The following is a 14,156-nucleotide window of genomic DNA, read 5'->3' on the forward strand; positions in this document are numbered from 1 at the left end:
CGGCCTACCATCGCCGTCGTCCTAAGCCCCAAAAACCATGGTCGCAGCGCAACTTCAGTTCAATTAGTTGGAGACCCCATAAGCCTTCTACAAATTAAATATTCAATTCGTGATCAAAGCGGGTGGCCGCCAGAACCCATGGCATCTGACCCCTGACCCGCTAACCCACTGAGCCCTCTGAAATCCCCCCCCCCCCCCCGCCAAAATAAGAGAACAACACTCACCACAATCAGCAGCACAAAGTATATCCAATCCCAAAAGCTGTGCGCATCCTGCACGTAATACATTATGTCCGTCCAGCCCTCCAGCGAGATGACCTGCAAATCCAACAAAATATTTCACCGTAATTAGCGTGCGCTCTCTGCAGATATATAAATGTACGAGTATGCAACGAAAATGAAAAGAAGAAATGAGGCACAAAAGTCGGGGCAAATGGCTGGTGTTTTATTGTTCACGCCCCGCCATTGTTGGCCAAAATGAAACGGAAAGGGAAAAGAGTTTTGTGGGCAGAGCAATTAGGATGGCGTTTTGGCCGGGGCCACGTCACGTATGCGTAATGTGCGGCTTTAAGCGATGAAACACGTACAAATTATCCATTGACTACCTGTTCTTAAACGCATCATAAAGTTACAGAGATTTAGCTAAAAGACAATATTATTTATGATAAATAGTACGCTACATACGTTGCCACTGGCGACCGCGCATTGACCTTGCTGTTGAAGGTTGTGCGCTTTTTCTAGGATATTTTTAATAATTCATAATTAAACTATCGATTAAACTCGATTTGCCTTGAGTAGAATTATCCGCTTATGCGAATTATATTATCAATAAAACCATTTGTATCAAGAGCCTTTACAAATGCGTCCAAATTCCATTCAGACTTAACTCCCTGAGGGCATTAAATACAGCACAATACGCCAATCCCGCGAAAACCGCCGCGTATAACCCGGTATTGGTTTCATGGCCTAATGTGCACTTGATTTGGGCTTAATTACATCATTTGACCTGCATATCAATAGATTGGCTTGCGGTGTGCGCTGTGTAATTGGCATATCAATTAAGGCCCGACCCGGAGGACGAGTGAATTTCGAGTGGAGCAAGTTGGGGTAACCATTCATCAGTTTTGCCATCAGTTTCGGCATCAGCATCCCTATCACTATCACTTGGGATATCACTATCACCCCGATTTTCCCACCGATGGGAATGTAAATTGCTGGCGTTTGTTTTGTTAGTTTAGCGAAAGCTGGTAGTGCTGGTAGTTTTACTCGTGGCAGAAGTTGACGCCAAATTAGCATACAACATTTTGTTGTTTCTATCGCTGCTCCTCGCCTGTTGCTATTTGTTGAACAAAGTTTAACACTAATTGGATACACGACAAAAAAGGAAGTAGTATTTCTAAACGTGGTTAGATCCCTAATAACATATTGAATTATTTCGCAGTGAAAGGACGGGGATTTAACTCACCAGGAATATGGCCACCCAGGCCATGCCGATGTTGTCGAAGGATATCGTGCCCTGAAAGGGATTCTCGCCGCTCTGCTTGCAGGTGGTATAGTACTGGTTCCAATTGACGCAGGACGTGTTCGTCGGCTCATTGAAGTCGAACAGCTTGGCCTCCTCTGCGGATTGCGGGATGAAGAGATGTTTAAATGAGACGATGGGGCGGAAAGTGTATTGTTTGTAATTGTGATTGCTTCGGTGGCTCTCGCTGTCATTAAGCGACAGCGAGAGGGCAATTAAAAATGCCATCAAATTTGATTACAGCGCAATTTGCACTTCATTTAGCTTTAAAGTTAATGTAATTGACGTTGACTGGTAATAGGGATGGGTGTGTGGATTGGGGCAGACTTACCATTACAGACCAGCGAACCAATGCGATAGGGCGGGAAATTTCCGCATAGATGCATTCCCGAATCGTTTGGCGTGGAGCAGATATAGTCCTGATCTTTGGAGAACTCGTAGTACTGCGACAGGCTAGGGGTGCGATGTGTACAGAGAATTAGGAGAGTCATGGGATGCGATTGTCAGTTTAGATCGGAAGAACATCCAGCACACAAAGAAACAAAGTGTACGAAACAGAAGTTCACACCACAGAGAGAGAGATTGAGATATATATAGAGATCGAGACATATAGAGAGATAAGGAAGAAGTGAGAGTGAGAGAAAGATAAAGAGAGAGCACAAAGAGAACAATTAATAATCGTAATCCGTAATCGTAGTTCCATATAAGTAATCTGTATGTTCAATGCGTATCGTAAACATATACATCGAGAATTACGTAGACAGATGTCGAAAATAAAGCAAGTAAATGATATCAATAAGTCAATTTTGATTTGTGCTGAGCTTCGCGTTTGATCCGCCAAAGCATTCAACTAATTAGAGTGAGATAGACAATGCCAATTTCAATATACGTGAGGCAAAATAAAAAAGCTAAAACGAACTGAACAGAGTGAGACACGGTTGACCAATGCAAGAGAGAGAGACAGATAGAGGGTGAGCGATAGCGAGTAACAAGAGCAAGAAGCAATAGCGATTATCTAGGGCGAGTAGCGAGAGCGAGTGGAATAAGAAAGAAGCTACTGATAGGCTTCCACACACAGAGAGATCTGGATATGGCCACAGAGCGAGTAAGCGGGAAAGAGTGAGTCGTAGCAAAAGCTGCTGACACTGAGCATAAGTACAGGAAGACACAACTGTACCGCAAGTGATAAAGTGAGATATAAGCGAGCCACAAAGCGCCAACTAAAACGCAAGAAGCACAAAAGGAATGAGGAGGTGGAGAGCAAAGTAAGACAGCTGGAAAGGGGAGAGGAGAGGTTGCAAAAAGGAAGAGGACTACACACTCGTAAAAAAAGGAAATGAAAACGCCAAAGCAATTTAAATTAAACGCGCAATGTTGCCACAAAATGGCCGACGCGCCGGAAACTCACGACTTCAAAAAATGTCTGCCTCAACCAAGTGTCAACCGTTAAAGTGTGTGTGCCTGTGTACGCTTGTCTGTGTTCCAGGGTGTCGTCGTGTGCGTGTGACAATAAAATGTGTTTAATATGCACGTGCAAGCACGGCAATGACAGTCGAGGGGGACGAGGGGCGAGTGGCATCGCAAGTGAATTTTGAAATATTCCCGCTCGCTTTTTTCTGTTTATTTTTTTTTTCTACCATTTCTTTGCACAGTTCGCAACAATTCACACGCTTCAACGTATGCAAAACTTTATGGAGCTCTTGTATATGCGTTTGTGTGTATATATGTGTAATTGTTGTACTTGATTTGCGCGAGCGTGTGTGTGTGTGTGTGTTGAATAGGAGAGAGCGAAAACGAGAGGGACGAATGAAGAAGCAGGGGCAGCTTTAAATACCTTTGCAATAGAAACTGATGATTTTTCCTGTAAAAAGAGTTCAGCTTACAAGAGATACACATACATAGGCGCACACAGCAGCGTGACAGTGTGTGTGTGTGTATGTGTGTGAGAGAGTGCGGCGCAAGTGTGCCTGTGTGCTGCTGTACGTTTGTGTGTGTGTGTGTGTGTGTTTCGCTCTACTCTACTAAATATTGTACTGCACTGTGCTCCACTTTACTGTATTTTCAGTGTGTGTGTTGTGGACCCCAAAATGTTGTTTAACTTGGTGAACAAAAAACTTAAAAAAATACAGTACTGTGCGCGATTAAAATGTCGACTTCAAAATACCCATCATAAGCATTTAGCATTTAGCTATTTGCTAAAAATAAAGTTATAAACTTTCTTATACCAATAAGATCAGTTTGATTGGGAATTTTTGTAACTCTTTTTTAGATTTATCTTTATGACAATATTGCCTTAAAGGTGCATTGATGGATAAGGTCTCTATAAATCTGGTTAAAATATAAATGTAATTGGATCATATAACCATTTAGCTATGGAATTTCACGAAATGAAAGGAGAAACATGTATGTTGTTGCTAATTGGTATGCTTATTGTTTCGACTGTTTGTGTGCATTCTTTGCTTTTTTTTCGGGGGTTTCCAAAATATGTCATGTGTAGAACCTCAAACAATGATAAAAACAAAAGCAGAAAATTGCAAAATGAAACCCAAAATTTGGCAAATGCAACATAAACAAAACGGTTGAAAGGGGGATCGCTGTGGGGGCGCTTGACCCCGATTATATATATATATATATATATATATATACATATATGTATATATATCTATATTCATAAAGAGGTGAGTGTGTGTGGTTTAGTTAGCAGTTGAGATCAGGTTCAAGTGGTGCCACATCAACAACTCTAAACACAAAAAGAAACGTACATCAAGTCTAGGCTAAAAATATTTATGGCAACTGGAAGAGGGGGTTAGACTAGGTGGCAAATAAAATGTGACCTCAGACGGGTTAACTAGGGGCTTTTGCTTTTGGTACAGTTGTGTAGGATGGGCAAAATAGTGAATACATATAGTGTTTTCATTTTGGGCGGAGGCAACAGCAGGATGCTTAGTGGTTGTCTAGTTTAGTTTAATTTAGTTGATATTTAGTATAGCTTGGTATTTCGTATATATATGTATATATGTATAATCATTAATCTTCAAATATTACGTATACAAAGAGAAAGATACAGATAGAGAGTTAGCTGGTTAAACGTTAGAGTTAAAGAAAGTCGTATTTCGTATTATCGTATGGTCAAATATTAAACTAATACGAGTATATAGATATGCACATCTACTAATAAGGTGTGTCGACTATCGAACGTGTGTGGGAGCGTGAGGGGTAAATAGAGTAGTGTGTGTGTGTGTGTGTGTGTGTAGACAGCACTTGGACAGTGAAGTATTTAGTCCTTTGTCTATCCAATTAAAACGCCGTGGCCACTGAATTATCCTATTCTCTACACGCATTTAATACTCAAAAATTGAGAAAGAATAGTTGATAATTCTAAAAATGGTCATTTATGCCTGATTTTCCAATATGGTAGAATACTTTTATGCATACGATGCAGTGATGGCAGTGGCCATGGCGCTTCACAAAATTAGGGGAAAAAGACATTTAGATATCGAGCTTTTGGTAGAGTAGTAGTACCCACTGATCAGGGGACAAAGGGTGTTTTGGGATAAAGGTCAAAGGTCTAAGCACTTAGCAGGCTAGTGCTGGTGTAGGCAGACATAGTTAGAGGAAGGCTAGGGGTATTTAAAGTCAGTGGTGAAGAGTTACATTGATATCAGTATTTATAGACAGAATCTAGTTGTAGACTAGCTAGTAGACGGCTATTAGAATCTGTTTATTGTGTCCATTTTTGGGTCTTCCTTTGGTTTAATAGTGTGTGTAACTGTGTGTGTTCGTGTGGGAGTGTGTCGGTGTGTGGGTTAAGTTAAGAGGGGAATAAATCATTTTATCTTACGAGTTAACACGGACTCGAACTCTGTACACTTCAGGAACCCTGTAAACAAAAAATTTGTTCCCGGTATGATTTTTGTTTTTGTTTCATATTATCTGCTTTTGTTGGTATTTGATATTTATTTTTGTTGGGTTTGCTTCTAGGGAGAAAACGTAAAACTCGAAAACATAAAAAGATAAGTGGAGGTCAGATTTTGGATTTTTGATATGCTTGGCTGCCAATTAGGATATATTTTTGTTCTCTTGTTCTGTTTTGGTTTCATTTTTTATTTAATTTTTTTTTTTTTTTTGGTTTTTTTGTCACAACTTAGCAACAAATCGAAGAAACGAAAAACTGGAAAAGAACATATATGCATATATATATCTATACTCTGTTTGCCATTCTCACAGGCTTGTCTGTTGTTGTGAGTGTGCGTGTGAGGGTGTGGATGTGGGTGTGTGTTGTGTCTGTTGTGTGTGTTGTATGGGTTGGATGTGGGTGTATATACAGCATGACTTCGGAGGCTCACAATATCACAGAAATATTGATTGTATGGTACAATTCCTGCCCGTGCGAATGAAGTTTGTTCATAACGAAAAGCCCAAAAACCAAATCAAAATGATGAATTCAAACCAAAAAAGGGAACTGCCAAATAAAAGTACCATCATCAAAATTGAATTGGGCAAGAAACTGTTTTATATATTTGAAAAACATGTCTGCCTTACTATTGAATTCAATTTCCCAGACTTGCCAAACCAAATCAAAAATGTTAAAATACGCTCGACTGCAAATTGCCAGTTGCACGATAATTATGCAAAGCAAAAGTCAGCCGCAAAAAATAAATTTATTTTGTGAACAACATATAATCGTATGTATAAACAAACAATTTGTACAGCTCGGCATGCAAAGGCGAACAACAAACAATAAACAAGGAAACCGGGGAAAACAAGCCACCGAAAAAAGTGAATCTTCTTGGACAATCCGCGCAGCGACCCAAAAATTCCGTTGCCTACTTTAAAGGCCCACGCTGTCTATGTATGGGTGAGTCCTTCTGTTTTGTACGTGTATGTGTCTGTCTGTGTAAGGGTGAGAGAGCACGCGTGTCCTTTCAGTTCTGCGTGTGACGTTATAAAGCCGCCGTGGCACAAACACAGACGCAAACACAATGCCAATGATAAATGATTGTTTTGGCCAAGTTTAAAATCTTTTGTCCGTTGCCGACAAGAGAGCACTGTGACTGTCAGCCACTCAAAAAGGATTCGAATTTCGAAATTTCAAGACATGTATAGATGAACGGATAAAACTTGCCTTAAATTAATAATTGAAACATAACTTCTAGATGGATAAAAACATCCATCTTCTATCTTTCACTTTTGTTTCATTACATTGATATCTGATAGGATTTGCACCACTGTGCGGTCTTTTTTCCAGCTTCTTCCTGCTGTCAGAACCACAAGACGACTGTTTTTTTTTTTTTGGTGCCACAACTGGCACAAGGATTTGGCCGATGGACCAAAGAAGGGAATTAGGCCCAAGTGGGCAGAACGGACTTCATCAGGCCTTTTGGATTTCCTATGCAAATTCATCGGATTCAAATGCAGCTACGGCGGTATCTCAACTGTTTTTGTTTAAAGCGTTTATGGCGTTGTTTGTGTGAGTGATATGTGCTTGTATCCTGTAACCTGTGTCCTGTGGCTAAGGCTAAGGCTAAACCAAAAACCAAAAGCTAAGCCATGGAACCAAAAAAGCCAAACAGCGGGAGGATTGGGAAAGCAGCAGCCAGGCAGTTGTGAAAGACTCGTCTCAAAGTCTGGACTCGATTTAGGTTTAGATGACGCGGAGTAAAAAGTACAAAACCAAAAACCAAAGCACTCAAGGCAACAAAAGAAAGTTCGAATCGGAATACACGATACGGGTTTATATATATATAAATATATATATATATAATATATCGATATGTACAATATGTATGTTATATGCCTAGATATGTACGATTATGTATGAGACCCGGAGGCGCCGGCAGACAGAGGCCTATATGTCCCATACGACCTGGTTTTCTTTTTCATTCTCGAATCGAGCGCTTGGTATTCGCTTCAACTTTGTACTTACGTGAGTGGATAGACCATGCCTTCAGTTCGCATCAGACTACATCGCTGTCGCAGAATTCCCTCCCACAGCTGGACTCCAATAATTCCGAAGATGAAGAACACGAAAAAGCAGAGCAACAGGACATTGCCCAGCATGGGCAGCGTGTCCAGCAGGAGCATCACCAGGATTCGCATGCCTGTTGAGGATTAGGTGTCACATACTTGAACTCACTATATCAGTTACCATCTGCACACTTACTGGGTATTCGATTGATGGCCCGCAGCGGACGCAGCACTCGAATCGTTCGTATGGCAGTCAGATTGAGATTCTCCACATGCATCACGTACTCCAGCAGACCTGCCAGAACGATGAAGAAGTCCAGCCGATTCCACGAGTCTGCCAGATAGGTGTTCTTGCCACAGATGCCCATGGCCACCATCTTGATGGTCATTTCCAGGGCAAAGAAGGCGAAGATGATGTCGTCGAAGATCTAAATGGGAGGGAGTTGCATTTGGTGTTTATAATTTAATATATGTATATATCCTATCTAGCTAAGAATTTTCTTTTTCCAGTTCGCCCTTTAATTTGACCCGCTTTTTAGAGCTCTGCCGACTTTTTCGCACCGCAAATCCCATTCGATTAATGACCTAAACCTAACGAACTAACGACAGTTGATCAAATTAAAATTAGCAAGCCCTGCTCATGGGCGACGGCGGAATGGTGGATGAGGGACGGGGGTGGCAAGGACACGCGTCAGGCGTCACACACATGTACATCGAAATGAGTTTGCCTTGGCGGCATCATCATCATCATCATTGCCATCATCGTCGTCATCTTTTTCTTGTGCACCGTCTTGTGTCAAGTAATTTGGGTTCTTTGGGGGATGGTCGGGAAATATGTATATATATGTAAGTATGTATATACATGTTTAGTTGGGATAAGGGTGGCAGAGTGGGCGGCAGTAACGCCCACTTATGTCACTGACTGCTGCGACTGCGGCTGTCGTTGTCATTTTGACTTTGTGCTGTGTGCCAATTTGGCGATGCCTTCTCTTGTCTTGTCTCGTCCTTCCTGCCACCACCTCCATCGCCATCGCCATCTTCGCAAGAAACTCATCCATGTCCTTGCCAGTATCCTGTCGTGACTGGTGTTGGTCCCCTGCTTTTCGGCAGGTCTTGGCCCCTGTCCCCGGCTGTCCTGTTACTTTACACTTGGCTGCCGCCGAAACTGTCGCCCGACTTACATATCATTTACAAACATTTTCGCACGTTGAGCTTGGCGATTCTCTCTATGCTCCGTCTGTAATTGCCCCACTTGCCCCACCATAGCACCCACTCCACCCAACCCAAAAGAGGGGAAAAAAAAGAAGAAAATCTGCGGTGGTGCCGCCTAATGAGCCGAAGTGCCTCGTTGGGGTGTCATCAGTGTGGCAGCCAGGAAGTGAGCCAAAAAATTGCTTAAATAAATGGCATTTAATGTGACACCGATGCTGACAGGCCCACCTGGGGAGCAAGGATATCCAGCGAAGAAAGGAGACCCAACCATTCGAGTCCCCTTCGCCACATTTTTCACATCATTTTTCCTATCAAATTAACCTTAAGCCCCCGGGATGGATCCATAATTATGTCAATTAAAAATATACCACAGAGACAGTAGATGCTGCAATGGTATTGTACATTCCACACTGTTCATACTTAAATATTTACACACCACCTGCAACACACATTGCTGGCACTATTAAATCCAATTACTTGTCATATGTATTTAACTTAGTTATTATCAGAGTCCGCCAATGCGAAAACCATTTAATTTATATATCAACAAATTGACTAGAACTCACCTGAAGGATCTTGCAGCGGTTCGTCACACATGCGTCGTCCACGCAGGGCTGATACATGCCGAGAGTGATGCAGTTGAGCAGGATGACCAGAATGGAGACGCGCTCGAACCATGTGAAGGTGGCCAAAATGGAGGGCGAGTCCATATCTAAGTTAAGGGCAAAACCAAAGGAATGGCAACAAGGGCGAGGTCAAAGGGAAAAAACAGAGAAAATTTCCTAGTATAGTCGTTGCCTACTTTTGTGCGCTGATTGAAGGCGAAACAAGTCGAGCGAAAGAAGCGGGCTTGAGCGGAGGCGTAGACGGAAGGGGGCGTGGTGGATAACAACTTGCAGTTGCCTCTAATGCGCACTCAAGTGCTTGTCAACTTGCCTGCCAGCCACCCGCAACCCACACCGCCCCACATTTTCCACCCGCCTTCTGCGGTTGTCGTTTGTCGGTCTCGTTTGGTATGCGCTCGGTTTTGGTTTTGTGGGGCTGGAGGCTTGGGGCTCTTGGTCTCTGGATTCCCATCCCCATTCCCATTCCCAATCCCATTCCCATTACCAGCCAGCAAATGCAGCAAATTGATGACAGTTGGCAGTCAGCTCATAACACTCGATCTAAATGCGTTTGGCCAAGCAGGCAACTCAGCTGAACGTAACATTGTAAATTACTGGTTTTATATGTTTTCTCTGGCCCTAAAGTTTAACACTCATACGCAGTGTGGCCTTTGCTTAAATACTCATCGCTTAAGCAGTTAATACATGCAAATTCCACAGTTTATTGCTCATACGCCGTGTGGCTCGGCTTGAATTGTTCAAGATGCTTGCATTTTTAGAGAAAACAAGACTAGGATAAGCAAACAATTTGGATTTTTGATGAACCCACAATAGGATGAGTTTAAAAGCCGTAAGGCAACAAGAAATTTAATCACTCAAACGAAGTTTTGTCGGAGTTTAAAGATTTTGGCAAGAGGAAATTGAAAGCCTAGGTATATAGCACGTATACGCAGTGTTGTCTTCTTTAAGCAACAAAAATTTCGTTCCTAATTGCTGTTTTCTTTAGACTTTTCTAAATCTAGAAAACATAGCGATTCACAGGCAAAAGTAATACTTAGGCAAAATGCAAGTGCAAGTAATGCGCTTTTAGGGATCCACATTTTTTTTGGGGTCTTTCATCAAATGGAATTCAATCGACTGCTCTACCGGCTGAATTTTTTCCCCCATCCCATTCACCATCACATCGTCCTTTCTGCCACTTGTCGCCTAAAAGCCTCGCAGCTGCACTTTGGTTTTCGGGCCTCAGGCTAAAAAAAAAAAGGAAGAAAAAAAAAACTGGAAAACACAAACACTCGCGCAAGGCCAAGTTGGCAAGCAAGTTGGCAAACGGGCGGGAAGGGAAGGGGAATTTCGAGCCGGCTTAATGCATGGCCAAATGAGCGCCAAGGACTCATTCTTTCGCCAGAGCAATTAAGGATCGAGAGCACACGCGCAAAATGGCAAAAATGTTTACGCTATTAACGCACAATTAAAGATAAAACGTGGCGCACAATTCGCTGGCCAGAAACCAGCAAAACCGAAATGAAACGTAAAGAAATGGGGGAAAAGCGAAGAGCGAAAAGCACAACCAAACAAAATATCCCTGGGTGGTAAGGACGAAAAGTCGCCACAAAAACGGGCAATTCATTAGGAGGCGAGAGGATATTGAAGCATATGCTGGTCGAGGGTCAGAGAATCGGTTCGGGTCGGTTTTTGGATTCAGTTCAGTTCAGTTCGCTTCGGTTTGGGACCGCGGCCGTGTCATAAAAACAAATGTGAACAGGCCCATACGGCACAAAAGGCAGGCCAGAAAAAAAAAAAAATAAAATCGTGGCGGCAGGATGTTTCTCCCAAGGGGGCGGGACGGGGAACACGCCCACTCTCCGCCTAGATAAATACTGCAGCAGCACAAATATGCGACAGCAGTAGCAGCAACATCGACCCTGGTGCATTCATTTCATTCAACTTGCCTTCAAAGGGCCACGTATAGGGATGCCAAAAATACAGCACGATATATAAATATTATATCAAGTTAAGCTTTTTTTATGCCAAATTCAATAGCCATATATAACGTTCATTCGTTGGTTTTAAAGTCAATTTTAACGCTGAGAATTAAAACTTTGTGGAATCAAAAGGAAAATTCCATATAAAGCACTTAATTTAAAATATAAAAATTTCACAATTTATGTTCCAATGATATAAGATACCTGTCTAACCCATCGATATTCTATCGACCTTATGATATTCATACCTATCCAGGTGTGTGTGCGTGGGTGGCAAGGTTGGGTCCCCGGCTATGCGCGCATTATTTTTGATTTGGCAACAGCGATGGCCCCCAAACCAACAGTAAACAAATTAAGTCGAGCGTAAAGTCGGCCAGCGGAAAGGGGGCGTTGCCATTAGGGGGGCGTGACTGGCCTGGTCGGGTCTGGCCGCGTTGAATTGGATTGGGTGGCAGGGGAATGGAATGGGGACGCATGCAAGCGTGCAGAAATCGCAACAAATTAAAAGAGCCACAAACAAAAACGAGAGCCCCCAAAAGCAAAAGCCGAATAAGATGACTGAACATGCCAAATTGGTGGGGAGGGAGGGTCTCGATGTGCTGAAGAACAGAGAGTGCTGAATACTGAATGGCAAATAACGAATAACCAAGGCCCGAACTGAGGCAAACGGAACGAAAAAAACAAACATTTAGGAAAAAAGAAAATGCCAAAAGTAAAAGTGAAAAACTTGAGATAAATTGGCTTCGACAAGGAACAAGTTTTACTCAATGGAAGCGATCAATTTAATTGCTTCTATGACATCAGAGGGCCATTGAATTGACTACTCATCGGAACAGAGATTTCTAACATAAAGTGGAAAACGTAAGTACTTCATGTACTGCTGGAAAAGGACATAACTTAAGCTATATTTACAATTGCATGGTCACCACACTGCTCGTATCAGCCGAAAGGATCACATTTCCAACTCTGTGATTATCTGAGAGTCTTGTTTTTCAAAGGCTTTAGCCAGCGGCGGAAATTAACAATTCGCACACAGAAGCACGACGACCTGTTGTCCGTCCATCAACGAGCTTCCTTTGGCTCCTCGTCCCCTTGTCCATTCGACCATTTGACAGGACGAGGCGCATTTGTGTAATGAATACAATGCACGTATTCACGTGGCGTCCAGCGAGGCCAATGGGCATCGGCCAGAAGCGATCCATACCGCGCTCTGGGTCCTCTGTCATAATTAGTTATGGGCGTGGCAGCGACTTCACATTATCCAAGGAGTGAGTCCTGCCCCGCATTCCATGCTAATGATGCCTGCGTGTCCGAATGGCCGTGTGTGCTCCTAATGGCAACCGCACAAGGATGCAGCCAGCTGGTGTTGCCGCCTCTGGTTGGCAACCCCCTGACCACTAAAACCGACACTTAGCGACCCGCTCCTGCGATCCACACACACACACACACACAGATGTATATATTGCACGCGCCGTGCACATTTCACGCTAAAAGCGCCGTAAAATGAAGGAGACAACTTTGCTGGAAACTGCCCCAAAATGCATCATCCCATATGAGGGGTGTGCTAAAAGTTGCATTGCTAATTTGGGTGGAAAAGTTGCAAAGACGACCGCGTGCTGTAAAAGGCCAATGTCAACTTACAGAGAAAAATATCTTAGGTATTCGATATTATGACAATGCATCAACATTGCAGCTGGCAAACGGTGTGTTAGGTTGTATTTGAGTTATTTTTCAATATTTTCCAGAACTGATTAATTTTCCAGAGGTAACATTTGATTACAGTTCGCCGAGTGGCTCCATCGATGGACATCGATGCGAAAAAACGACAAAACAGCGTATGCCATTCGATATTGATACGCAAGGCCAGCTGGCGACGCTGAGGCGGCTTTAACTTTTTGGCAAATGGCACCGCTGACCTCAGCTGCAGCCGAAGTCACGTCTGGGTCACCAAAGACACGGTCGAGACGAGCGTCGCCAGCGGAAGCGGAAACGGAAGTGGATATGGATGTGGAACTGGAAGTGGAAGTGGAAGTGGAAGTGGGGTAGCGCCATCAAGTTGAACTTAAATTAGTTTAGCCAAAGCTGTTTGATTGCTTCTCGTACCGAACTGAAATGCAACCAGGGCCAAGTTGCACCGCAGCCCAGCCACAAAATCACTTTGGCTCCCAGCTTACAGTTCAACTCGACTCGACTCAACCACACTTTCTACATAATAATTGGCGCTGGGGGAGGCATTGGCAATGCCATCGCTATCGTATCGTAAACTTTGACAATAAAATCCATAAAATGTCAGCAAGATATAGAAAACAATACAATGGCGGGACGGGGCGACGCTTGAAAAGCGCGAACAATGGGGCAAATCAAAATTTATGGCTAACAATTAAGTGGCAAGTATCGAGAGAGCGTTTACATACTTGTGCCACAAAAGAAAGGGATTTTTCCATGGAACGGGAGTGGCGTGGAGTGCTGTGGTGCGGATGTGGCAGGCACATCAAGTGGCTAAATCGCAGCCATCATCGCGGCTTTTGGGCTAAAAATAATGCCACTCCACTCACTGCTATGTCACCGGAGAAGCGACTTGACGTTCGAAACTCAATTATCATAATTTACTCAGACTCAGACACAGAACCACGGGCATAAATAAATATCCACGTCAGTCAATTTTAATTTCGCTCCAAGTGAAATGTGAAGTGCGCGCCAAGAAATATGCAAAGCGATTTTTCATGCACATGTGCCACATGCCACTCGACGTAGCAGCGGGGATCTGGAGATGGAGTGGTAGCAGGAGGAGTGCCACTGGCACTGGCAGATAAACAACATCGAATCGCCAGGGTTGTCAACTTCTTCCTTCCGCCTACGCCTCCGCCAT

The 14,156-nt window shown here is 43.2% G+C and overlaps 1 protein-coding gene across 5 annotated transcripts in view; it reads right to left on the bottom strand.

The window, feature by feature from the left end:
- The window catches only part of Ca-alpha1T (Ca[2+]-channel protein alpha[[1]] subunit T), an 88,399-nt gene that overhangs the window by 26,255 nt on the left and 47,988 nt on the right, over positions 1-14,156 (bottom strand). For 4 of the 5 annotated variants that reach the window (NM_001258616.1, NM_001258615.1, NM_001103419.2 and 1 more), the window contains exons 5-10: positions 9,267-9,378; positions 7,685-7,916; positions 7,448-7,622; positions 1,853-1,974; positions 1,465-1,619; positions 225-317 (exon numbers count right to left, since the gene is read on the bottom strand). In NM_001258616.1, coding sequence (NP_001245545.1) covers positions 225-317; positions 1,465-1,619; positions 1,853-1,974; positions 7,448-7,622; positions 7,685-7,916; positions 9,267-9,378 — 889 coding nt within the window. Of the gene's footprint in view, positions 1-224; positions 318-1,464; positions 1,620-1,852; positions 1,975-5,362; positions 5,402-7,447; positions 7,623-7,684; positions 7,917-9,266; positions 9,379-14,156 lie in introns of all 5 variants that reach the window. The other variant, NM_001272338.1, reaches the window with a different exon arrangement.

The sequence above is a fragment of the Drosophila melanogaster genome, chromosome X (genome assembly GCF_000001215.4).
Source record: "Drosophila melanogaster chromosome X".
Classification (NCBI taxonomy): domain Eukaryota; kingdom Metazoa; phylum Arthropoda; class Insecta; order Diptera; family Drosophilidae; genus Drosophila; species Drosophila melanogaster.